Raw genomic sequence first — 27,763 nt, 5'->3', positions numbered from 1 at the left:
GCTTCTTCTAAGATAGCTTTCTTTACACTCTCATCATTCGGGACACAAACCCGACTTTTGAATCTTAGCAAATCCTCACTACATATAGAGAATTCATCTCTCTTTCCTTGCTTCACCTCTTCTATAATTGTTATAAGCTGAGGGTCTTTCTTTTGTGCCAATCGAATCTGTTGGATTAGTTGGGGTTCCGCCTTAATATTGGCAATCATACTTACCACACCATTAATGGACGGAGTTGGATGCCAATCCACTATTTCCTCTAACAATCGCATTTCTTGGATCATTAGATGAGCTAAGACTCCCATTGATTTTCTACTTAGAGCGTCGGCCACAACGTTAGCTTTTCCTGAATGATAATGGATTGTACAATCATAATCTTTTAAGAAATCCATCCATCTTATCTGCCGCATATTTAAATCCTTCTGAGAGAAAAGGTATTTCAAACTCTTATGATCCGTGTATATTACGAATTGCTCACCATATAGATAATGATTCCATATTTTCAAAGCGAATACTATTGCAGCTAGCTCCAAATCATGAATTGGATATTTTTTCTCATATTCTTTCAACTGTCTGGATGCATATGCCACTACTTTCCCATATTGCATTAATACACAGCCCAAACTTTTATGTGAAGCATCACTATAAATCACAAATCCCCCACTCCCCTCAGGAATAGTTAAAATAGGTGCTGAAGTTAATCGAACTTTTAGTTCTTGAAAACTCTCCTCACATTCACTTGTCCACTCAAATTTGACATTTTTCTGTGTCAATCGAGCAATGGGATTGCGATTCCAGAAAATCCTTCTACAAATTTTCTGTAATATCCTGCCGATCCCAAAAAGCTTCGAATTTCAGTCACATTACTTGGTTGTTTCCAATTAACAACGGCTTCAACCTTTGAAGGATCAACTGATAGACCTTCTTTTGATATGACATGTCCTAAAAATGTCTCTTGTTCAAGCCAAAATTCACATTTACTAAGTTTGGCAAACAATTTATTTTCTCTTAATATTTGCAATACCATTCTTACATGCTGCTCATGTTCCTTTTGATTCTTGGAATAAATTAAAATATCATCGATGAATACCACAATAAATTTATCCAAAAAGGGCCTAAAGATTCGATTCATCAAATCCATAAATGCAGCCGGTGCATTAGTTAATCCAAAAGGCATAACTAAAAATTCATAATGGCCATACCTTGTTCTGAAAGCTGTCTTGAGTATATCTTCACCTTTAATCTTAAGCTGATGGTATCCAGATCTAAGATCAATTTTTTAAAACACTTGTGATCTTTGTAATTGATCAAATAAATCATCAATTCTAGGTAATGGATACTTATTTTTCACTGTCACTTGGTTCAACTGTCTATAATCAATACACAATCTCATAGTCCCATCTCTCTTTTTGACAAACAGTACTGGAGCACCCCAAGGTGACACACTGGGCCTGATAAAACCTTTATCTAATAATTCTTCCAATTGTTGTTTCAGTTCTTTAACTTCTGCAGGAGCCATTCTGTAAGGTGCCTTAGAAATTGGTGCTACCCCTGGCAACAATTCAATGGAGAATTCAATTTCCCTGTCAGGCGGTAATCCTGGCAATTCTTCAGGAAAAACGTCGGGAAATTCTTGGATAACCGGAGTGGTATCCAAATTTATTTCTTCCTTCCTATCTTCTTTGATATAGGCAAGAAAGCCTTGACACCCTTTTCGAAGGAGGCGATTAGCTCGAATACAAGAGATTAAATATGATGGGGAGTCTTCTTTGACACCATTGAAGTAAAATACTGGTTGATTCGGAATACTAAAGGTAACAATTTTCTTATAACAATCAATACTTGCATGGTATGCAGAAAGCCAATCCATGCCTAAGATTACATCAAAATCTTGAATTTCCAGGAGTATTAAATCAACCAACAGTTTCTTTTCTTCTATCTTTATTACACAAGATTTGTACACTATATTGGTGTTAATTGAATCTCCCATCGGTGTGGCTACCTCTAGAATGTATTCTAATTGTTCTGGTTCTACCTTTAAGTGGCATGCAAAGTGTTGTGACACAAATGAATGAGTAGATCCAGGATCAATCAAAACATGAGCTACTTTTTGGAAGATAGTAAGAGTACCTTGGATCACTGATTTTGAGGCCTGAGCGTCTTGCTCGGTAATCACAAATACTCTTCCCTTCATCTGAGGCTTTGGAGCTATCTCTCCCTGCTTTGGAAGCAGTTGTGTCTGTAAGCTAGGACATTGTTTAATCTGGTGTCCCAATTTTCCACATTTAAAACAGGCTCCGGTATTCCAATAACAAGGGCTTGATCCATGATTTTTCCCACATTTTCTACATGTTTCTATTGGGCTTTGAAATGGCGAGGGCCTTGGCTTCTTGTTTGGCCTTTCAAACTGTTGTCGATTAGATGATGTAGGTATAACATGACTGTTCTGATTTTTCGTCTTTTGGTAATCTTCAAAATCTTTTTCGACAATTTGGGCACGATCCACTATTTCAGCATAAGTTCTTAATTTCAAGACTGATATTCTGCTTCTAATGGCTGACTTGAGACCCCTTTCAAATTTCTTCACTTTTCTTGCCTCATTGTTAATCATATGTGGTGCAAACCTGGCCAATTCAGTAAGCTTGGCCTCGTACTGTGCTACTGTCCTATTTCCTTGGATTAATTCTAGAAATTCCATTTCTTTTTGGTCTCGAATAAAATCTGGGAAATACTTTTCATTAAATGCTTCTAGAAATACTTCCCAAGTCAAGGTTTTATTTTCTTTGACCAATACTCCTTTTGCCATTCGCCACCAGTGTTGTGCCTCACCTTCTAACATAAAAACTGCCAAGGCCACCTTCATATCATCAGGACATTCCATAACCTCGAATATTTTTTCCAGTTGCATAATCCATCCCTCGGCTTCCAGTGGGTTTACAGCACCCTTAAAAGAAGGTGGGTTTAATTTCTTAAATTGTTCGATATTACTCCCACCATTTCCTGTAACTGACTGCCTGGGTGGATTGTTGTTTTCCATCTGATGTTGCATTAGAGCAACCATATTTTCCAAGGCTTTGTGAATTCCTTCCATATTGGCTTCAGCCATTCTGGATCTTGACTTTATCCCCGTCGGTACACACAATAAATGTGATTTTAAGTACATTCTTTTTAAATTTCCTAAGGATCTTAAACCTATTGCTCTGATACCATAATTGTCACACCCCAAGAATTTACAATACTATTATTCCTGAGATGTGACGGATAAAACATATATACATCTATTGATAGGACAAATTTACAGTGGCGAGGTCTTACATAGTAAGTAAAGAAAGCTAGCACAACAACAATATCTTCCAAGGTTGATCTTGACTAGCACTCAAAATGAATCCGTAGTTATCCTGAAAAATGTTTACCATAGTTTGATGAGTTTGGCTACTAAGTAAGTGATCATCATAATCTTAAAAATAATCATGATTGAAAGATATCAATATTTTCCAAAGGGAGATCTATTAATAGAAATGCATCAACAATTTCACTTTCAATAATTGCATAATTAAGTATAATTCGAGTAATTGAAATGCTTATAACACTTTTAACGACAGTACATAATTCAAAGGATTTCACAAAATACCCTACTGGCGTCCCAAGTAGGTCACCTATATACCCCATCAGCGTCCTGATGGGTCCACTTAATCCCTATCGGCGTCCCAGATAGGTCCACTTAATCCCTGCAGGTCCACTTATACCTCATCGGCATACCGGATGAGTCCACTTAATCCCTACCGGCATCCCAGATAGGTCCACTTATACCTCACCGGCGAACCGGATGAGTCCACTTGCATACTTAAATTATTTCTAAATCTCTTGAAACATTCGAAAGCAGCAATATCATGTACTCAACATATCACTAAAATTATTAATATGAATTTCACTTAAACCATTAATAACAATCACTCTATATAACATTTCAAAAATAACCAATCAAATATCTTGGGCTCAAATTTAGAAAGGTAGCAGTTTCTAAATGCATTCTAGCCCAATTGCCAATTTAATATGTATAGAAAAACTCTTATAAAAATTCAAGAATAGAGAATTATCACAATTTATGGGATGCTAATTTGCAAATAAACATTTCACAACAATACTATAATCAATTGCAAAAATGTCAATTTTTAAATGATACGACAGTTATTTGCACATGAATTTTACAATGTCTTCAAAACAGTAGAAAGAAATATCACAATTTTACTAAAAACAGAAATACCACATTTATTTCTAACAATAAACAAGAAAAATAAATAAATTTATTTTTCTAATCTACAGCATTCAAAATTTCTAACATAGATAAAATATCACAATTTTTATTAAAAAGATTATTTTTCATGATAATGAGGTCACGTGCGCATAAAATTTATCTCGCCTAAAATTCATGATAATAAGCAGAAATAATTATTTTCATTTCATTTTTAAAAAGAATGGATTATTTTTCGAGACAATGAGGTCACTTACACATAAAACTGATAAAATAAAGATCCTAGACGGAAATATCACTATTTATTAAAAATAGACTATTTTTCAGAAAGACGATGTCACTTACCCACAATTGTTTGAGAGGAAGCTTCCGATAAAAAAATTCGGTTCGAGAGAGAAGTTCACTGTGTTTCGACCAGAGAGAGTGATCTCAAAATTTTGTTTTAGGGTGAGAGTGCTCACATCCCCTATTTAAATTCTTATAACGTATTATTATATCGTTTTATTACGCTCTACCTCATACCTGAGGTGTCGCGTTAAAAGTAGACTTTTATCGTACGAAAACCACGTCTGCTAAAGGACGTTGCCAGCTGCAAGCAGCAGGAGGCAAAAGCAGGAAAAAGAAAAAAAAGTAAAGGCAAGCAAAAGTTAAACGAAGTAAAAGTTTTTGAAAATAGTGATGGTCCCCAAGGACCATCATATTCAAACAGACCATCACCTATTTAAAAGCATCTTTTCTCCTTTTTTTTTTAATTTTAGGATTGTTACAGTCACTACTCTTCGGCTAGGTGGCCTAAACCGACCTAGTTTCAGTTAATGGGGTTCGGCGAGGATGGGTCGGGCCAGTAGATATTAATCTTTTTTGTTTTTAAATATATAAAATGAAAAAAGAAAATAGTTGGTGACCATGATAGGCATGTGGGGCCATGGCCCTAGCATGGCCTTGCCTGACACAGCTTTGCCATTGAGCTTATATTTCAAGCCTAGCTCTGGCCCTTGGGCAGCCACGGTTGTTTTGAGGTTGGCCAACTAAGCTATTGCGTGCCGGGGTAACAAAGTTAAGAAATTTATTTTTTGGATTTTGAGTTTGGCCAAGGGAATGACCGATATTGATTGCAACTTCGTCACACCAAAAGCAAATTGACCAATTTGTTATACTTTTTATTTTCTTATAATAATCTCAAGAAGAAAGGTTTCTAAAATGGTTGACATGAGTGTCGTTTTCTTAGTGTATCTAGCATGTCAAAAAAACCTCTGAACCATTTGTCATGTTACAAAGGGTAATATGATTTCCTGCATTTCTTATGTAGAAAAACATTTTCATATTAGGGATTGTATATAGTGACAGTGCAATTTGTGTTTAAAGGTCACAAACTTGTTGGATGTAACAAATTTAACATCTACAATTACGTCATGTCTCTACACAAAGACCAAAAGGAAATTTTCTTAGGCTATGGCAAGGCTAATGTTACGCCCGAAACAATTCTCTTTAATTTGAAATCTGATGACATGATCTTTGTGACAAGGAAAACAACTGTATTGCCCACTCCCCCTTGGTAACACAACAAATTCATTAAGTGATTGTACCCAGAGCAGCAGCTATACGCATCACTATTTTTTTATTAGATATATGAACCACCATAACGATTGGTATGTTATGTTTTTTTGAGTAATTCAGTGGAGAAGATAGGCCACTAGAAAGAATAATTGTATTATTAGATATATGTACCACCATAACGATTGATATGTTATGTTTTTTTGAGTAATTCAGTGAGGAACACAAGCCTTTAAGAAAAATAATTATATTAAGAACACAATTAGACTGTTAGTTACAATTGTTTTTATCTATTTGTATCTATATTTAAGATAGATGCTTTATATCTCTAGACCGCATGTTTGTACAAATGCAGTCCAGCTTGCATGAAACGATTGTTCATTTGATAAATTTATTTTTGACAATATGAAAAGGAAAAAGTTTACATGAAGTTGCAACTTTAAAATGTAGAACCAAAGATGCTCTTAAAAATCTATCATAAAAAGTTATTTGGATGTTGAAAAACCCTCTAATTGATCATCTCTACATCGAGATGTATGAATATGAAAAGAAAAAAAGATTTCGAGTTTGCGAAATAGTATATCTTCCAACACATTATCTGGACCGTCAATTCTTAAGATTTTAATATGTGTTTAGATCTACTTTATTTTAACCATTTTTTGAGTTTAAAATTTTATAATTACAAATAAAAATAGATTTTGAAACCCTCCTAAAAATATTTTACATTTATACAAATATTACAGACGTGCACTTAATTGGATTGTTTAAGCTTGCAACCATATACAAACAGCACTGGTATCATACTGTAAAACACAAGGTAAATCTTAATTGAAAAGCGTGGATGTTTTTCTTACATTTTAGGAGGCAAGAGAAAAGGTCACGATGCAGAAGTTTCCAGATATTTGGTTAAGTGTGATTTCGTTGATCTCCACCGTTGATTAAAGAGGATAGCATCCAAACCGTTTAACCTCACGTGCCCCCATCTGAATCATTCTATAAATTTCTCCTTTTTAACCTTTCGACTCATCCGTTGATATTTTGCTTAGGTTAGGGTTTCTTCTCCAAAAGCGAAATCTAGGGTTTGGTACAAACTCTGGGGTTTGGTTTCTGATGGCAGAAGCATTCTAGGGAGAGATTGGTACAGAAGTTTCTAGAGAGAGATTGGTGCAAATTTTGTTGAGATAGAGAGAGAGAATGGCTGGAGGGTGTGCTTTCTTGAACAGGTTGATCTCTTATGTTGTGAACGAGGTCGTGGTTAGAGGCTTAGCCAACAGGTGATGGGTCATCTCTCTCTCTCTCTTTAACTCATGATTTTTTGGGCGTTTGTTTTTGCAATTTTTGTGATTGAAATCTAGGGTTTTCTTTAGTGTTTCTCTTTTTTTTCTTGGTTTTTGGCGGTCTTTTGATGCTGCTAATTCATTGTTAAAGCTTCTTTATCTGGTCCTCAGGATTAATCTCTATTCCTGTATGACTCGTTCCCTTGAAGCAACATTAAGCTTTTGACCATTCCTCTTCTTTTTTGTTTAATGCAACCGTATGGATGCATTTCAGGGAAGGTTGAATACATTAGTATTTCCCCTCTTTTTCTCTCTGATTACATTACCTATAGATATTGATTACCAATGATAGATATTGTTTGTAAAATTCCTGTTTTCTTTGCATTCAATTCCTTACCGTGAGAGGCTACGTCCACTCACACTCCTGAGCAAAGAGCAAAGAGCAAAGAGCAAAGAGGCTACCAATCTGGGATCCCGGCCCTTTTAGATGTCGTCTGGATTGATCGCTTCTTTATCTGGTCCCCAGGATTTTTCTCTATTCCTGTATGACTCGTTCCCTTGAAGCAACATTAAGCTTTTCACCATTCCCCTTTTTATGATCAATGCAACCGCTTAATGGATGCATTTCAGGGAAGGTTGAATACATTGATATTTCCCCTCTTTCTCTTTCTATGGTTGTCTCTTCTCTTTTATTGTGTATGTGAGTGTTCTGTTCCCTTTATATTCCAAAATCGTATTATTGAATTGGTTCGAGGAATTGTTTATTAAGAATTTGTCTTTGACGAGCGTTTTGTTCTTGTTTCTTTTGCTGTTCTCTGTCACTTAGAAATTGGTGATTGCTCCTTTATCTGGTCATTTGGAATTTCTTCATTTCCATTTGATTCGTTCCCTTGGAGCAAGATTGAGTTTTGCATTCTTCCGTCTATGTAACTTTTGTGGGTATTCTCTCTTCCCATAAATTTTGAAGAGGTTTGCAATATTATATTTGATTTAAATCATTTTTTATGTTGCAAGAAATGATTTGGTCACTTGGGGTTGGATAAATGATTTTTTTGTGTTGTATTGATATATACAATGACCTACAAAAATGTTGCTTTTTTTTATTTTTGGGCAACATGATTTGACCTGTATTTCAAATGTGTAATTGTTTATTTTCATTGTAGTGTTTTTTTTAATGTATAGCTCGTGTAGTCTCTAATTTTAGATCTTTTTGGACTGATGGCTGTGATGACTCCATAGACCTGTAATGAATGTGGTTATGATCGCAATCAAAGAACATCTAAGGGACTGAGTCTGCACGTCCAAGCCCTTGACCTTGTCTCACTTCTATTTCTCTTTGCTTAGTTTGTTTCCAGAAGTTGTAAGATTAGTTCAATAGAAAAGGTGCATGTGATTTCTAGTGATTGATTCTTCGTGGATATTCTCTATAGACTTGTATCAATCTTGGAAAACTTGCTAGATTGGGGAATCTAGGGTAGGCAGGTGCCTAGAGGCATGGGCACCCAATTGTTGAATTTTTTATTTTTTTAGGGTTTTCTTGAATCCAACACAAAAAGAAACCATACAATAAACTTGTACCTTTGTAACTTTTATTTTTATTTTTTGGGTAGTGGAATTTGTTGAGTTAACTTTGAAGTATGAAGTAATGTTTCAAATGTTTATTGATGTATATTTATGTCAAGTGGCTTCATAATTTTTGCTTAAATGGCTAATAGATGTCAAATTTTAGACAATTCATTATATGTGAAACTGAAAATCCCACATCGAGCACTTTTCTTTCGAGACACTCGTTATTTTTGAAAGGGCCAACATTCCCCTGGCATGGTGTTTCTTTTTCGAACTGGTTATACCTCTATTGGATTCAGTTTATAACCAACTTCTGATGGATTCAGTTTATAACAAAATTTCCAATGTGGATAGCAGTTTCTGGTAGAACCCAAAATATGAAGATTTTTAAGATTAAAAAAATATATGGAATTGAATTCACACCACAAAGAAAATGTTGGATCAATTTTTGTGAACTTGGATCTTGGATAAATTTTTGAAAACTTGGGTCAATTTTAGATAACTTGACTATTTGTAGGAATTTGTAATTTTCAGCTTTCAATCGAAGTGAATCAGCCTCTACCAAGTTATGCACACCACTTTTTTAGAATGTAAAATAATAAAGGTAAAGATCTCTAAAAATTGAAATTAGGAAAAGTATTTAAAGTTAATAAAATTAATTAGAAGGTTGAATAAAACTATAAAGATAACTTCTTGTTAATAGACCTTTATTTTAGTAAAATCAGAAAAAACCTCATAACTTTTTAAAACCTTGCCTACACCTTTTCTTACACATTTTGGTTTTTTAGGACCAAAATGACCTTCATAGTAGTTTTGTTATCGTAATACATTTTCAGCTTTACAATAATTAAAATACTATAAAAAATTCAAAGAGTATTATGGTAATTTAAAGAGTAATCTTCCCATACCCAGTGTAGGATTCTAAAGGATCACCATTCAATTTGGTTGGGGATTTGATTTTTCTAGAGATTTTTGTGGTGACTTTTATAGAGATTTTATCGAAATTTAATGGTGATCTTTTAGGGTCTTACATACATGGGTGTGGGAGGGTTTCAAAGGATCTTTATTCTAATTTAAATTCGGTAATAGTTTGAATTATTATTAAGATAATTTAATTATTGTAATGTAATTATTTAAAATTATGGTAATATTTTTTGAATTTTTTTACGGTATTTTAATTATTGTAATACTCTTTGAATTTTTTACGGTGTTTTAATTATTGTAAAGTTTAAAATTTATTATGGTAAAAACACTACCATGAAGCTTATTTTGGTTTAAAAAAAGCTGAAATTCTTGAAAAGGGGTGTAGGCGAGGTTTTGAAAAGTTAGGTTTTTTTTTCCTTCTGATTTTACTAAAATGCTAAAATAAAAGTATATTAATAATAAAAGTATATTAGTGATAATTTCCCAACATGTAGAAATAAGGGAAAAATATAAAAGATCCCAACTATCCTGAAAACTGTCAAAACATCCAAAAAAAATATTTTTAAGAAATATATTATTTTAAAATATTATTTTAAAATATTTTTTAAAAAATATTTTTAAGAAATATATAATTTTTTAGTTTTTTTATTTTTTTACAGTTATTTTGATGGGTTCAAGTCCGAGTGATGTCGAATCCGAGATAGGATATTTGTGTTCTTTTATTTTTTCTTTTTTTAATTCAATGATAACATTAACTACAATTTGGTGTCATTGTGGCATCTCCTTCTCCCTACTGGCTTCTCGTCCCTACTGGCTTCTCGTATAGTTTGGCTGCCAGAGTAATACTAGTTATCCTGGTAGCATTCTTTGATTGGGAAGCAACACAAAAATGTTCCCCTCGCTATCCACTTGCGCATGTGATTTGCATTTTGGACGTTGGGGATCTACATTCTTTAATACTCTTTTTTCTATTAATTTTTCACATTATTTTGTTAATTACAAGGGTTAAGATCATATCATGGTCCTACATGAATCTAAGCTGCTTACCTATAAAAACAAGCTTTCTTTGTTCTCTCAGTTTTCCCACTCCCACTTGGATCTTTCTTTGTTCTCTAAGCTTCTTTGCATTGTATTACTTGTAAGAAAATGTTCTTTGCTTACCTATAAAAACAAGCTTTCTTTCTCTCAGATCTTTCTATATTTTCTAAGATTCTTCGCCTCATATTACTTGTAAGAAAATGTTTCTTTGTTTAATTATTTTGTTCCTGATGGGTCTTTCATTTTTGTTTTGTTTCATTTAGTCCTACCTTTCAAAGGTTTGCAGTGCGTACTTCAAAGACAATAGAGGATGTCTCAGCCAAAGGTTATAACTTCTTTTCTTGTTCGAATTACTTTGTTTTAACCTTGCACTGGATGGGCTTAAATGAACAATTCCTTTGTTTATTTTCTTATGTCAATAAAGAAAGGTTATGGTTTGCATAATGTAGCAACCTTAAACAACCAAATTAATGTGCACCTTCAAGGTTCAAACTGCATGAGATGCAAATTTCATAACAAGAGTCTTAGGGTGGTGTGAAAATCTACTTTAATCTGTGGTAGTAAAATTTTAAACTCTAAAAATGGTTAAAAAATGAATGATCTAGTTGATGTGTGCAAGATGTACTATTTTAGGACTAGAAATTTCTTTTTTTATATATACATCAAAACAACTTTTTAAAAAAGGATTTTAGAAGTGCATCTTAATTCTACCATGTAAGATGTCTAAATGTGGAGTTCTTTATTTCTTTACATTTTCAAAACAAAAGCCTAATACATTCTTTCTTCCAGCTATCCAGAAGAGGCTTCAATTTGAAGAGCAAATGAGGGAATTGTCCAAGTCTTTTGAGGTGACTATCTTTGCTCTCTGATTATTCTTATTAGTATTCTTACTCATGCCTTGTCTTAGTAGAATGGCCTACCAAATTCATGTAGGCGACCCTCATATAGTCTGAGCAAGGCATAACGACGTCTGATGCCTTAAATATTTATTTTGTTAAATATTTATGTTTCTCTCTCTCTCTTGTTGCTAAAAAGTGTTTTTTAATGTGGGTGCAGTCGGGCAAAAGGTGAAGGGGAGAGAGATGGTGATGCCATTTGATTATATAGATGGTGCAAAGCGAAATAAATGCTGTTGCATGCATTTTGTGCTCCGGATCCTTTGAATGTACATTTGTTGTAGAAATACTGATTACATAACTGTGTATGTGTATAGTAAAGAAAACAAGAGATCCAGTCACTTTGATTTGTTTTATGCGCGGACTAAATTTACTTTATTTGGCCATTTTTGAGCTCTTGTTAATGTTTTTTAAAGTGAATATCGGCTTGATTCAAGATTATCAAAATTGATTTTGTGCTGTCTTATGGCTGTACTATCTTTTTCTTTTCCTAATTCTGTCATGGTAAATGTTAAACAAATGGTAAGCTTAAAATTATGATACTTAATTTGGGAACAAAAAAAAGTTGAAAAATATGTCTTTAAATTAGTAAAAATGTGGAATGAGAAGTGTTTAGGTATGAAGATCAAAGGCTATTGGATGAAGAGATTTTACAAAATGTGAATGTATTTTAAAAAATTTGTGAATGTTGAACACAATTGGAAGAGATTTAACAAAATGTGAGTTATTTTAAAAATTTTGTCAATGTCGAACACAATTGAACATAGCATTGGAAGGAACTATTGACATTAATGATAAGGAACTATTGGCATTAATGATGGCGGAGGTCATGGGTATTTTCACAGGATTAAGGTATTAGATGTGATATAAACTTAAACTTTGAAGAGAATGATGATATGAAAGGTTTTAGAATTAGATGGTATTTATTTGAGGTTTGTTGGTGTGTGGGGGAGATTGACAGACTGGTTTATCAAAGTGCTTAATAAGTCAAATTTTGGGTTCTTGAAATAGTCTAAAAAAGATATTGAGAACATTGCCCAAGACGTTCAAATTTTGGGTTCTCGAAATAGTCAAAAAATGGAGTTGGTCTCTTCAATCTGAAGATGTAAAATATTTCTTTGGACTGCATGGTAAAAATATTGTGTTCTTTTAGGACGAGTTGATACCCTAAGTTCCATAGTCCTTTATAAAATCTGCAGTACCTGCCTTTTAGCCTTAAAAATAAGACAAATAGATACTGGGATATCCACTTAGATGTAAAACTTGCCCATTATCAAATAGGAAAGTGCTATACTAGTCCAAAAAGTCAAACCCATCCTAAACATTGGATTTTACATCTATCAAATTGAACTGGGCTGCTGGGTACCAGCCAGAGTTGATGGACGATAAAACCCATGTACATGTATAAGTGATTTAAAAGACACCGGGTCGGCATGAAATCGTTTGGTCCGATCTGGTAATTAGTCATCTTATTTCTGTTTTACATATATTTAGGAAACTGGCTTTGTCTAGAAGGGAACCAATAGGACGACAACTCTCTACAGTAAAATATCTATCCGAATTTGCCGATTCATTGATCCAATGTTCCATTGTCTTTTGAAATGTTTTTTCGCTAGTTCACTGTTTTTTTTTACAATAAAACGGTCATCTGGACAGACATTGATCCGTTTTTTAAATGTCTGATATGTATTGATCTAATATCGCTTCTCTTTTATCTCGTAAAAAAAGGTTGGTACGTAAAGTACAGAGCAACATATGTTCCCATTGATGTATAATGATTTAACATCTTACTAGGGTCATATCGCGGCCCAAAGCTTCCAATATGGCTTAGATGGCTGTATATTATTATATATACAAAATTAGCCCATAATAAAACCTAAAGAAAAATGGTTTCATAGGGCTGCAGCCCTATCAAAATAAGTAAAGCCTCACCTTATAACTCATCAAAAATTGCAATTTAAGCATTAGAAAATGTTTGCATCGTTCATCTTGGCTTGAACATTATGGTTGTGAAAAAATAAAGTGATTCCAAGCTCTAAAAATAGTGTAAATTTGTTACAAATATATAGATCATTTATTTTGCCATAAGAATAAGTGTTCATAGATCTACAAGATCTTTACCATTTTTTGAGTTTCGAATTTCATTGTCGATATTGGAAATGGATTTTCGATCCAACATGAAAATTTTCCTTACCAAAAATGCTTTCCAAATGAGGGTTTGAGATGAGACTTTATTTTGTTTTCATAAAATCTAGGTTTTATAGAAACGCCATCCAAACCTAAAAAAATAACTAAAAGTAAATCAAAACTTAAAATCAATAAAATATTGAACTTAAAATATGAAATTATGTTATAAAAAAATAAATAGGTTTTAGAAGATAGAGTAATATGTTTTAGAGATGTCTACAAAGAAACAATTTATCTTTTGTACATGGAAGTCACAGTCATTATGGTCTATCTTAAAAATGAAATTAATATTTTTTTTAATATGAATTACAATTAGGAATAAAATAATCATAAGAAATTCTAATGAGCATAATGTTTAAATGTTTGTTATTTCTTTTCAGCCGACTCAGGATGTATATATTCAGGCCCCTATTTAAACCTATTTTAAAAATAAATTTTTAATATAAAATTGAAAAAATATATTAAAATCCTTTATTTTTAGGTTTCATTTCTTGATAAACCTAAGGTTTCAAAAGATATCTTCTAACCTCCTCATTACTTTAAACTTATTTTTTTAGCCTAAACAAATGTGATAAAGACATGCTATTTCTAAACCCAATCATTTCTCTCTCTTCACTTATATACCCCAAACTTCTCTCTTTCACTCTCTTCGTGCATCTTTCTCACTCTCTCTCTCCTCCCGTGTTTTTTCAAACAACTTGTTCTCTCCTCCCAATAACCTCTCACCTCCATGAAATCCTTATCTCTCTCTAGAAGTTTGGGAGGATGGATTTTAGAAAAAGCATGTCTTTTTAGATTTGTTTGGCCTAAAAAACATGTTTAAATTAGCTCAGGGGTTAGAAGAAATAAAATCTATAATTTTTATGCTTCGAGATGTCTTTTAAAACCTTGAGTCTATTGTGAAATGAAATCCAAAAATATGGGGCATAGATATATTTTCCCTATGAAATTTGAGAGATTCATTATCTAAGTTTGGATGATTATGATCTAATGATTTTTGAAGAACTAAAATGACCAATGATGGACAGTCCAATTTTTTTTTATATAAATAGATTAATGCGCAAAGTCTATTTCTTTTAGATCGATTATCACAGCGATCAAGATAATCGGCCTTCAAACTTGTAGTCCAAAATCCATGTGATAAGGGAAAGATTGAGGCCACATTTGAATAGGTGTGTCCGCTAACGCACCAAAACCCACCCTTTATGTAACCATGATAATTATACCTCCAAGTTGGAAAAACATAGTATAATCATAAATATAGTGTAATGTAATGATAATTAGACTATATTTTCTCAACTTGGAAATTAGGAAAATATAGTACAATCCTTATAAGTATAGTGTGATATAATGATAATTAGACTATATTTTCCCAACTTCGAAACCCTTATCCTTGAATTTCTCATTTGCTTACCATGATTAGGGTAATAGGCTCATCACAAGTTAACCTTTGGAAGGACAAAGTCCTTATTCCTTGAATCATTGGACCAACTTGGAAATTGGGAAAATTATACATAAATATATTGTAATATAGTGATGATTAGACTATATTTTCCACCTTGGAAACCCTTATCCTTGAATTTCCCATTTTCTTACCATAATTAGAGTAATAAGGTTATCACAAGGCAACCTTTGGAAGGACAAAGTCTCCATTCCTTCAATAAGTTGGAAGGAGTGTCCTATTTACTTGCCATGATTAGGGTAATAGGGTTGTCACAAGACAATCTTTGGAAGGGCAATCTTTGCCAGTGATTTAAAAATCATCGAGTCAAAACAGACTTTTGGAGTCGACACGGGAATCGGTCACTTAGTGTCGATTTCAGTAGAAAAACGTGGTATCGTCCGGTTCTAGAACCGGCGATTATCTACAGTGAACCACCCGATTCACAGTTCAAGATTTGATAAACAATGTAAAGTATGAAAAATCATCACGTTTTGGATTGTTTTGATCAATTATTGGAATAAAATCGAATCTTGGAGGCTTTGGATCTCACTTTACAACCTTATTGATCATTATAATCGAATTTAAAGGTCGAATTTAAATCATAAATTCATGGTTTTGTGAATAACACGATTGTTTTTAGGTTTTTCGCCATTGCATGAATTGCAAACGAAATACTATACTATTTTTTAATCAAATAAGAGGGTTCTTACTCGTGATAGTGTTATTGAGTAGAAATTGTACATTATTTTTGCTTATTTTGGTCGATTACAAGTCAAGTTTGGATTTGAAGTCACGGTTTTAGAAGAACATGTAAGGACTTCTTTTTTTCTGCCATTTATTCGATTCCAATCGATTTTTAGCAAATATTTTATTCATATCATAGGGTTTTGGTTATTTATAATGTTATTGACCATAAATTGTAGCATATTTTCTTTTTTTTTGATTGATTTGTAGTGGATTTTTTATTTTGAGGCATGGTTTTCTCAAGAAAAGTTGGGTTGTTTTTTTCCCCCCTACCAAACTATAAATTTTAACCGAATTAAAGTACCATTATGAATTATTTCAAAGGCTTTTTGAAGGTAACACTATTTTTCATATCATTTTGGGTGTAATTTGTGGGATTAACAAAGTTTTATTGCTTGATTTTTGAAGAATTTTAGAAAAAGAGTTAAAAAATCTGCCAAACTGAAATTTTCAGCTGAATTAAAGCATCATTTTAAATGATTTCAGAGGGGTTTTGATGATAACAATGTTATTCAGACGATTATTAGTGTTATTTGTGTGATTAACCAAATTTTGGTGATCAATTTTTTTAAAAATCGTGAATGTAGGTGTTTTTCAAATTTTTTGAAAAATCGTGACAAAGTTTTGATTATCATGAGAAATTAACTTGTAATTTCTTATTTTATTGTTAAAATTTTAATGCAATAAAATGTATGTTGATACATAAAATGTATGCATGTTCTAGATATATATTTTATAATTATATTATCTTGATACATGTAGTGGCATTGTGAATTACTACATGTAGTAGCATTGTGAATAACTATATTATTGTAAAATTTTTTTTATTGATATTATATCATTGTAATTTTTTTTTACTTGATTCTAAGTTTGACTTATACATACTCTTTTTATCTATAGTGTTGCATAAATAAATTTTTTTTCCAGTAGGGGCTAATTCATGCTTGTCAAAATGTCTACGTGTAGTGGTATTGTGAATGACTGTATCATTGTAATTTTTTTTATTGATACTATATCATTGTAACTTTTTTTTTAATGAATTGTCACACGAATTCAATAAAAGACACCAGCATGACCAAGATGAAGAGCGTCATCGTCTTTCATTTTGGTATTAGGTCGTTTTTTACAAATTGTATGCTTTATTGCAGTCCATATATGATGATATACTTCATCCATGATAATTTTATGTTTCTCTTTTTGTGTGATGCAAATTTAATAGTTAACAGTAGCTCATACAGGGAAATAACATCTCAATATTCGTATATTGATGCAAAAAAAATGAAAGTTCTTAATAGAATACCCCCATTTCTTATTGGATTACTAAAAAACATCATTTATAATAAATTTTAATAATGTTTTTAGATTTTTTTAAAGCTAAATCCGACTGATTTTTTATCTGAATCGCCGATTCACCGATCCACATGGATTTTTGAGATGAGCACTGATCTATTTTTTAAAGTACTGGCTTGTCCTATATACTTACCATGATTAGAGAATTAGGGTTATCGCAAGTCAACCTTTGGAAGGTAAGTGTATATCTTCATTGAATCAACTGGGGCAAGTATGCAGATAACAGTTCAAATGGTGAAGTTGGACAGCTAGGGTGACTTGGTATATCTATGAGCTTACCAAAAATAGCAAAGGTGAATCCTATGAAATCCAACGGTGCAGGGTACATAGAATTAGTGGGTGAACACTGTTTGTTATAAATGGTGAGATTAATGGTCCGAGTCCGAAAAGATTGAGTGAGTGAGTGAGTAAGGAAGGGAGAAAGATGGGTTCAATGCTGAGGGGGTTAGGGTGCTTGTGCTTGTGCTTGGTGGCTGCTCCCTTTGGCCAAGGCGCCTTTGAAGGGGATTACCACCAAGCACTCACCAAGACTTTGTTGTATTTTGAGGCCCAAAGATCTGGTAAATTGCCAGCCACACAAAGGGTTCAGTGGAGAGGGGACTCTGCACTCACTGATGGAAATGGTACTGGGGTACGTTGATGATCACAATCTTGAGATAGAGAGAATGGGCTTCGATTTTTGTATGGATACGGTTGGTTTCTATGAATCCATGTAGAAATGAGTCTGACTTTTTAAAAAATCTATTTTTGAGATGGATTTTCGGGCCCAATTTTTAAGGACATGTAATCTCTAATATGAAGATCATGAATATAAAAAAATAAAAATATTGATTTTATGAAGAAAACATTTGAACCATTAATTTCAATTCTTTTTTAGATGGACCACCTATTTGCATCCAGATGGATGCTTCATACCTTGGGATCGCATATTGTAGAAATGCGGTCCAGCCCGCGTGAAATAATTTCCCTTTTTATATTGTTGGCTTTTTATTGGTTTTTTTAGTATTGGGGTTATATTTCTTATGTGAAGGCATTGTATACAAGTAAATTTGAAGAGCACGTGTACTATGCTCTCTCTGGATCATAGTTTTACTTCTATTCCCTTGTCAAATGACCTATTTGGGAGATTTTCTTTTTCAATCCAAAATTTTGGGAACCGCCTAAGAATCAGTGGATGATTATTCTCAAAAGAAATTTGTTTTTGAAATTTGAGTTTCTAACATGTAGATCTCGCGCTTTAAAAATTGAACGGTTTCTATTCAATCTTGAGACATTAATTTTTTTTCAAGTGCTTAGAAAGTCCAATTAGGAAATTTTTTTATTAAGGTTAATCTATATCTTAGGTTATATCCCCAAAATTTGGGAGTTTGAAACAGATTCTAGAAGGGTTTTTACCTGTGGAGTTAAAAAAAAAAAAGAGACAGAGAAAGAGATTGAGATAGTGGTGGTTAGACAAGTGTCAAAATATGATGTTTAGAGTTCCATTCTCACGTGGTCCTAAGTTAATATGAGATAGAAACATGAAAAAGAGAATACTGTGTAATGTAGATGAGAGAAGGAGAGTATTCATTGCAGTGGGATGATTCCTATGGGACCATGTCACGTAGTTATGGACACTGTTCAAATCTGGGTATGGATTTAAGACTTGCATTTGGAAGGTTGGATTTGGATTTAAAATTTGGATCCAATTAATAATTTAGATTGGATCTAAATACAAGTGGATCCGATCCGAATCCAACAGAATTATATATATATATATATATATATGGTGATACAAGCTTTTGTAAAGGCACAACGAGTCTCCCTCTCTCATATGCTAATGTGATAACAACAGGAACTTTAATAGTCAAATTGTTCTTGTTTCTTATTTAGTCGAGTTGTTATTGCTATGATAATCATTATCATTATTATTGTTATTATTTATTTTAATGTGGTGACTCGAGTCTACTCGGACTCGAACAAGTAACTCGTATGCATGAGGCTGACTTTTCGCGAGTTGAGTGTACAACCTGTGGAAATAAACAATTTCAAAAAATTATGATATGGCTCTATAATTTTTTTTTGTATATAATTTAAATTTTATGTAAAAAATTGGTGAGTTTTTTTTTTTTTTTTTTGCCATAATGTCTATTTCTATATAATTTTTTTGGATTTTTTAAAATGTCCCAAATTGTAAATCTTTTTATTTTTGAAAAGTACACAAAGTGACCAATTACTTTTGGACCTGGTTTCTATGCGGCCAAGCCCGCATATGTAGAAATGCGGGCCTTTTAATAAATCTATTTTTGAGATGGATTTTAGGACTTAATTTTTAAGGACATGTAATCTCTAACATGGAGATCATGAATATGAAAAAATAATTAAAATTTTTAAACTGGAAATAACAATCTAGTAAGAAAACATTTGGACCGTTAGTTTCTATTGTTTTTAGATGGAACACCTACTTGGATCTATTTTTAAGATGAATGCTTTACACTTTCTGGACCGTATATGTAGAAATGCGGTCCAGCCCGCATGAAAATACTTACAGTTCATGACCTTAGCCATCCAATTTGACATCTAATAAATATGAGTGATTGTGACCTTGTACTAAAGATAAATGATCTCAGTATATACAACAATTTTTTTTTTTTTTTCTTTTTTTTTTCAAAATTTTCTTAATTTTCCCTTTTCATTTCGGTATTTTTTGTTCTTTTCCATTGCATGCATATCTCAAGGGGGGAGGCAAGTCTTGGCACATTAATTTATTTATATCTTGTTATTTCATCTCATCACCTGTACTTTCATATTCCATTTAAAAAAAGGAAAAGAAACAAAAACACCACGGTCACAATGATTGATATCTGATTTCAAATAGAGCGGTTGAGTGTGTCATTGATTAAACTCAAACTTCAAAGAAAAATTTCTAACTTCGTGATATACCCTAAGCCAACCAATATTGAAGTGGTATGGCTAGAAGTAATTATGATTTCATTGTAACAATGATAAATAGTTTTATAGCATACAGTCCTTTCGAAAAAATCTACTTTTCTTCACCTCAAAAGCATTAGAATCAGAAGAAAAGAAGAGATTGACAACTGCACATTTATGGCACAACAGCTCGATCTCACCAAAGGTTACTTCGACTCAGGCGACAATGTGAAATTTGGGTTCCCCATGGCCTTCACCATCACCATGCTCAGTTGGAGCGTGGTCGAATTTGCAGATGAGTTGAAAGCTGCCAACGAATTCTGGAATGCCTTAGACGCCATACGGTGGGGCACAGACTACTTGTTGGAGGCCCACTCAGATGTCAACTTCTTGTACGCTCAAGTGGGCGACGGGAACTCCGACCATCAGTGCTGGGAGCGACCAGAGGACATGGACACACCCAGGACTACCTACTTCATTGATCAGGATCACCCTGGTTCCGACCTTGCAGGAGAGACTGCAGCTGCTTTAGCTGCAGCTGCAATGGCTTTCAAAGATAGTGACAAAGATTATGCCTCTCTTCTACTGACTGAGGCTACACAGGTTGTGTCTTGATGGTGGTAATCTTAAGGTTATATAATTTCTTTGTGACGTCAATGGGGTTTGGGTAGTGGTGGAAGGAGAGTGGATTTCACAGTCTTTTTGTCCCTCTTTTCACCATCGTGTGCATTTATAGGGCGATGATGACCATTGTGGTATTGTTGTTTCCATGGTCATATGGATCATAGTATATTTTTTAAAATTTTACCTTTGTTTTTTAAAAAGTGATTTACCTATGGACTTTAAAATTTTAGGTTAAATACAAAATGCTCCGTTAGCAGGCAAAAATTACAAAGAAGGTCGGTTAACCCGCCTTTATTTATTTATTATTTTTTACATAAGTATCCCTCGATCAACCGGAATTTTGATTTTTTTTTTAGTTGTTTTGGAAAATTTTAAAAAAAATAAATGAGATGGGTTGACCGATCTTCTTTATAATTTCTGCTTATAAGTAAAGCATTTCGTATTTTACTTAAAATTTTACGATCCATACATAAATAACTGATTTTTAAAAAACTATGGCCTGGGCTACAAGATGTGACCCAAGGGCCGAGCCACAGCTGGGCAGGCTATTTTGTTTTTCCCCAAATTGTGTTTGGACGGCCCTGGCATTGGGAGGGCCATGGCAAGGTTAAGGCCAATTCCTTGGCAGTTCTAACATGGATCTATCGTCCACTGAGAGAGAGTATACTCTCCATTTTCTCCAACAAAAGTTTCAATTTTTGTGGTATATGGCCCTTCATTATTGAGTTGCAATGTGCTGACGTATTTTGCAGTTGTTTCAATTTGCTACTACTTACAAAGGGAAGTATTCCGACAGCATTCCTCAAGTGCAGAACTTCTACGGGAGTGATGGATACGACGTAACCTCTCATTTCTTAAAGCCCCCTCTCTCTTTTTGTAGAATTTACAATAAAAGAAATAGTGATGAGAGAGACAGATCAACAAGATATATACATGGTTCGGCAATAGTTCTTACATCCATGAAAGGCAAATTAGTTTCTCATTCATAAAGGATTATTCTGATTTGTTAGAGATTTATAAAATTACAATTATTGTCTTTTAGAAAACAAATCTCACTATAATAATAATCCCACAAAATAAAAAACTCAAAATCTAATTTCTATAATTGTCAAGACTCTCTCTAACTCGCTCTTTCTCTCTAATTGGCGTTTCCTACAGGATGAGTTGCAATGGGCAGCTATTTGGCTATGGGAAGCCACTCAAGATCAAAAATATTTAGATACGCTGAATACGTGGAATAACCCAGGGCCCGTTGGGCCATTCCTCAATTGGGGACAAAAGTTTGTTGGCGTTCAAGCTCTCGTGGGAAAGGTCTCTTTCTATATATACATATACATACACACACAAAAAGAAAAAAAAAAAAAATTGAAAAAGGTAAAACGATCTTTCTAGCCAGCTTGTGTATTTAATATCTCCCAACAGCCTCCATACTGTATTTGACCCGAATTAGGATCGGCAATGGGTTGGTCGGCCTGGCCTGGCCAGAACTAGCTTGGGGCTAGTGCCACCGCAGCTTGGCTCTCTTTTTTATTTCTTGTTTTTCTTTTATTTTTGCTTCATTTGCCTTTGGCCCAGCCTAATCCAGCTTGTCCCTAATAGGGTCATGCCCATGCTTGGGTTGGCCCTATGGGGACAAGGGCCGCACGAGGGCAAGACTGGCCCGGTCCAAGCCGTGCCAGTTGCCACCCTTAGGCCGAATGGAGTTACATTTGCATGTTAGTGTTTGGAACCTTTTGAAAATTCAATTGATATGACAATTTCGGTATACATTTTTTTCTTCTTAACGAGGTGTGCCTAAAAGAGTATAAAATAACAATTTGCAAAAAAAAAGAACCAAAATACTCTTGAATGTTTTAGCAGCACTTTGCTTTCGAAATGAATTATTTTTTATTTTTTTGGTGTGATCTATTGATAAGAGTGTAGACCCAAATTTTCATTACAATAATTTCATAAAAAAATTTGTATGGTGAGACAATTTACTTTTGACACTAGAAAATCTTAATATCAATCAAAATTGAGTGACACATTAAGCTGTTATATTTCACATCTCATGGCCAATAGTAATTATGCCCTCCTTATACTAAAAAAGTAAATGATTTTATAATATGTAGTTGTATTTCAAAACTACATGTCCGATCGGCCCAGATTGAATCTCGGTAATTTCTTTCTATTGTTCTTGATACAATCTCTCTCTCTCTCTCTAGAATGTGATGTCTGGTCGACTCCAAATTGATCTGGCGAAGGGTTACCTGAAGCAGTTTGAAAGTTTTACATGCTCTTGCATCCAAATGAACACCCAAAAACAGAAAATTTCAGGCGGCCATCTCCTTCGCTTCGATCCATGGGATAACACGCAATACATTGCCACCACCTCCTTCCTTCTTGCCGCTTATGCCAAATGGATGGTCCTCAACAATCAGAAGCTCAATTGTGACGCTGGAACCGTTGATGCCCCCCATGTTCTAGACTTTGCTAAAAATCAGGTATATTTGGCCCCATTTTTGCTTTCTGGTTTTCCTAGCTTTGCAAGAGGAAACCTGGTGCATTTTTTTCTTTATTCGATGTCCGTACCAAATATTTTTTTATGTGGATTTTTTAGGTGCATATTACTTCTATAGCATAAAGTATAAAGTTTACATTTTATATGAACCACACTATATACATAATCTATAATTCACAACCATTTAAATTACAAAAGTTAATGATAGAATGAGTTGTGAAGCATGGATTTACTAAATATGTCGTTTATTTTTTTAAATTTTTTTTTTTTGTGATATTTTGCTTGTCAAAGAAAAGTACTTTTGTCAATATCACTAAAAGATAAGGTTTCTTTTAGTGTATTTTTTATCATATCTATAAGAAATAAAGTTGAAATTTTTATTAAAAGACAACAATACTCTACAAATAAAATTTTAAGACACTAACTTTCAAAATACTATTTTTAAAATTTTAAATTTATTTTTACTGGATGATTAAGTTACCTATTAAAAAAATGTTTAAACGAATTTTTGATTTTTACACCCGTTACAACCTCTTCTAGCAATTAACATTTGTATGAATTGCAGATAGACTATATTCTTGGTAATAATCCTAAATCAATCAGCTACATGGTTGGTTATGGGAGTACGTACCCCACCGAGGTCCACCATAGGGCAGCTTCAATTGTGTCCATAAAGAAGGACCGGACACCAGTGACCTGTAAGGGTGGGTTCGTCACATGGTTCAATAGCAATAATCCCAACCCCAATGTTCTCGAGGGAGCAATTGTTGGAGGGCCTGACGAAAATGATCAATACACAGATGCCAGGGGTAACTACAATCAGGCAGAGCCTGCAACCTACAACAGTGCACCTCTTGTTGGTGTTTTTGCTAAGTTAGCGTCAACAAAGTAACTATTTGTATTCTCATTTTGATTTTTACAAAATAATTGCAAACTTTTCCACTTGTTTGTTTTCACATTTCTTTCTCATATTGGGCCGTGGAATATGCGTTGCAAAAAAAAAAAAAAAATAACAACCGTAAACTCATCTCTTTATTTTATAAGAACAACAATCTTCCCATTCCACGGTCACCCTCATCTTTCCCATGACAGTTAAAGACAAGTTCTAGGTGTGAATATCTATATTTTTTTGGATTTCATTCAAAGGAGAAAATCCCACATATATACATATATACCCTGCTTGTGTGTGATATGCAAAATAGGAAGTAAAATATCCTAATACAACCTGTATGATCAAGATCATCCTATATAAAAATAAAGAAAAGAAATATATACAAAATATTATACACAATTTCACCCTCAAACTCGTGATGGTAGGAAGCAAACTAATGTGAACTTGAAAATAATGCTCGAGAAATAAAGAGCATTTTGGGATTTCATAAAGAAGTCTACAAGCTGTGCAGAAAATGAAATGTACAGAAGAGAGATTGTCCAGGCTAATATTCATGTCGAATAAAATGAAAATCTACTTCAATATGTTTGGTGCGCAAATAGAACTCTGGGTTCTTATCAATATAAATTACATTTTTATTATCACAATATAGAGGGAGTACGAGTAGAAAGCTTCCTACCCAAGTTAGTTAATAAATGTGTGTATAATATTATTATTATTTTTTCATTTAATATTATAAAGGCTATCATGCAGGTTGTGATATGTTTTTTCTTTCCTTGTATATTTTTCTTCTATTTTGTATGATTACATGTAACTTGTTAAATATAGTATAAATATGAGGTCTTCTCCCATGATCGATATATTGAAATATACATAAGTTTTTCTCTCACATAGTATGAGAGCGAGTGAGGCTTCGGTCCTTCAATGTGATCTTGCTCAATTGGGAAATTTCTTTTTTAGAGAGAGAATAGGGCGCTCGATTTCTGGCCATAAGGGGGCCACAGTTTTCTGGCAATTTGGCGATAGTTTTTGGGCGAGTTTCTGGTCGTATTGTTAGGATCCGGCAGGTTGCCAACTATTTTCTTGTTGTCTTGTCTTGGGGTACCGACAGTTTTCTGGCAAGGTGGAAGATTAGTTCTTGATAATCCGGCAGGCAGTTGAAAGCTTTCCGGTGAGGTTAGTTGTTTGCTGTGTCTTTGTTCTAGTTCATTTGACTCTATTTTTCTGGATCGTTGGTACTTGTGGGTTGTGTTGCAGAAAATTTTTGGTTATTGGTTACCTTTCTCTTTTGGTGAGGCCAAAGCCACCTCCTCCTCCTTTAAAAGTACTAAGCCCACCTTAGATGTCAAAAACAATTCTCCTCACTTGGTTGGTTGTCTTCACACTCTGAAGATAAAATTTCGTCAAAACTTTGAAGTTCAATTTCGACCCACCAAAATTTCAGCATTGAACTTTCCTATAGCAAAATCTTGTTATAAAATAGCGTTACCCTGCTCTAAGCCTATGTAAACTAAAACCCACTTTTCTCTTCTTCCATATCCGAACTCTGTTGTCTATTGTGTTCTTTTGGGATTGCAACTATAGGTTGCAATTCCCTTGCTCGTCCTAATGGAAAAATCTAAATCTTTTCAGCTTGTGTCGATTAAATCTAATGGAAATAGCTATATTTTTTTAGCCTCCTTTATGAGAAACGTGATCCACGGAAAATGACTTTTAGCACCTTATCCAGAAAAACTAGTTGAATATGGAGTCAATAATGTTAGGATTATAGCCTGGTTGGTGGGACATGTAGAGAGCAATATTGGAGTCAATTTGAGCGATTTTTATAATGCTCGAGAGGCATGGGCTTTTCTAGAAAAATTTATCATCAAACTAATTGGGCAAGAAAATATCAGTTAGTTCAAGAACTTTGTTCATTTCGCCTAGGAGATCAATCCATTCAGAACTTTTTTTCTACCATGAAGGCGCTTTGGGATGCCCTGGCCCTTATGGAACCCGAAATCCCTGATGGACCAAGTATAAAAATTGTCCAAAAATCATGCAATGAGTTTAGAGTTATTGAATTCCTGATGGCACTTCAGTCTAAATTTGAAACTGTCAGGAATGCCATACTGCATAGAGTCATTCTACCTACTCTCACTCAAACACTATCTGAGTTGATTGCAGAAGAGACTAAAATCAAGTCTTTTAGCATTGTTTCAATAGGAGAATAAACTTTTACTGCAACTCGAAATATGAAACACAAAGACCCTAAACAGAGTTCTTCTTATGTATCTCATAAGGATATGTCTTATGTTAAATGCAATGATTGTAAGGAACTTGGACATATGAAATTCACATGCCCAAAAAAAAAGAAGAAACCTGTTGTTGTGGCTGCTGCAGTGTCCAGTCAACCCTTAGAGGGATGCATTCTATATCAACAAGCTATTGGTGATACTGTTAGTCCCAATAAAAATAATAACAAATAAATAAAATTGAAATCGATAAACTATTTACTCGGATCTATCCTTAAATCACATGAGGGACTTAAGGTTCCATACCAAATCCTATAGACCAAGCCATCTGGTGACAAACAACCTTGAGAGCCATCTTTGGTGAATCTCATTCACCTCTTTTCTATCATTCTCTATCTTTTTTAGAAGGGTTAACCTCCTTTTATAGAGAACACATTTATTTAGTAGCTCTCACATTCCTGGTCTATAGGAGTTGAGATCCAAGTGTAACTCCTGCCTTAATTCCCTTAAGTGCAGTTAATTAAGATTAACAAGTTGTCACCAAATTGTTAATCCTATTTAATGAGCTAAACCTGTCATTAACCACTAATGACTCATATAATAGGATGTCATCCAAGCATTCCCACAATTTACAAGGAATCCAAACACACCATTGGGTTTTCCCTCTAGTAATACTAGGTTTTTCCCTCCAATGATACATCCTATTAACGCTAAAAAATGGATTAATGTGTATGGCATTACCTCATTTTAACCACATGGGATTTCACATATACTTCAATATGACTTTTAGACCATTATTGAAAAAATGAATTTTCGAGAGAAAAATAGCCTGATAGGCTACATTTCCAACAACTCCCACTTGGGTTGAAGGCCCTTTAACATCTTGTATATGACATTGCCTCATGCTTTCCACATGGGAATTTCATATACTCAGCCAGTGTAGTTATACACCACTTTTAGATTTCTTGGCCTCCACGGCTTTATATATGACATTGCCTCATGCTTATTGCATGGGATTTCACATATACCCTACTAATGTGGTCGTACACCACATTCAAATTTCCTGGCCTCAACAACCTTGTATATGCCATTGCCTCATGCTTTCCACAAGGGATTTCACATATACCTTGCCAATGTGGTCAAACACCACACTCGGATTTCTTGGCCTTAATGGTTTTATATATGGCATTGCCTCATGCTACCTGCATGAGATTTCTCTTATACCTTACCAGAGTGGTCATACAATACACTTAGATTTTTTAGCCTCAATAACCTTGTATATGACAAAGCCTCATGCTATTTGCATGGGATTTCACATATACCCTGCTAATGTGGTCAAACAATACACTTGTATTTCTTGGCCTCAATGGT

General features: G+C 33.8%; 2 protein-coding genes and 2 non-coding genes across 4 annotated transcripts; all 4 read left to right on the top strand.

Annotated features, from left to right (window-relative positions):
- The first annotated feature begins 6,831 nt into the window (after positions 1 to 6,831).
- On the top strand, positions 6,832 to 11,971 carry LOC18433473 (UvrABC system C protein). Its single transcript, XM_006843561.4, has 4 exons — positions 6,832 to 7,080; positions 10,875 to 10,936; positions 11,401 to 11,459; positions 11,668 to 11,971. Exons 1-4 carry the CDS (start codon positions 7,001 to 7,003, stop codon positions 11,680 to 11,682), a joined length of 216 nt encoding a protein of 71 aa, XP_006843624.1. The 5' UTR covers positions 6,832 to 7,000; the 3' UTR covers positions 11,683 to 11,971.
- Positions 8,302 to 8,380, top strand: LOC148781084 (small nucleolar RNA SNORD25). The gene has a single exon (XR_016039855.1). It is a non-coding gene; the product is annotated as a small nucleolar RNA SNORD25 (small nucleolar RNA).
- Positions 10,384 to 10,525, top strand: LOC148781083 (small nucleolar RNA snoR136). Its single transcript, XR_016039884.1, has one exon. It is a non-coding gene; the product is annotated as a small nucleolar RNA snoR136 (small nucleolar RNA).
- Positions 11,972 to 17,654: 5,683 nt separating the features above from the next.
- On the top strand, positions 17,655 to 24,210 carry LOC18433472 (endoglucanase 13). Its single transcript, XM_088874707.1, has 6 exons — positions 17,655 to 17,863; positions 20,332 to 20,745; positions 21,519 to 21,605; positions 21,925 to 22,077; positions 22,971 to 23,249; positions 23,832 to 24,210. Exons 1-6 carry the CDS (start codon positions 17,657 to 17,659, stop codon positions 24,156 to 24,158), a joined length of 1,467 nt encoding a protein of 488 aa, XP_088730833.1. The 5' UTR covers positions 17,655 to 17,656; the 3' UTR covers positions 24,159 to 24,210.
- The last annotated feature ends 3,553 nt before the right edge of the window (positions 24,211 to 27,763 follow it).

This window comes from Amborella trichopoda, chromosome 8 (genome assembly GCF_054954075.1).
Source record: "Amborella trichopoda isolate Santa Cruz 75 chromosome 8, AtrichopodaSantaCruz75HAP2 v2.0, whole genome shotgun sequence".
Taxonomy (NCBI): domain Eukaryota; kingdom Viridiplantae; phylum Streptophyta; class Magnoliopsida; order Amborellales; family Amborellaceae; genus Amborella; species Amborella trichopoda.
This window is presented reverse-complemented; position numbering and strand designations above follow the sequence as displayed.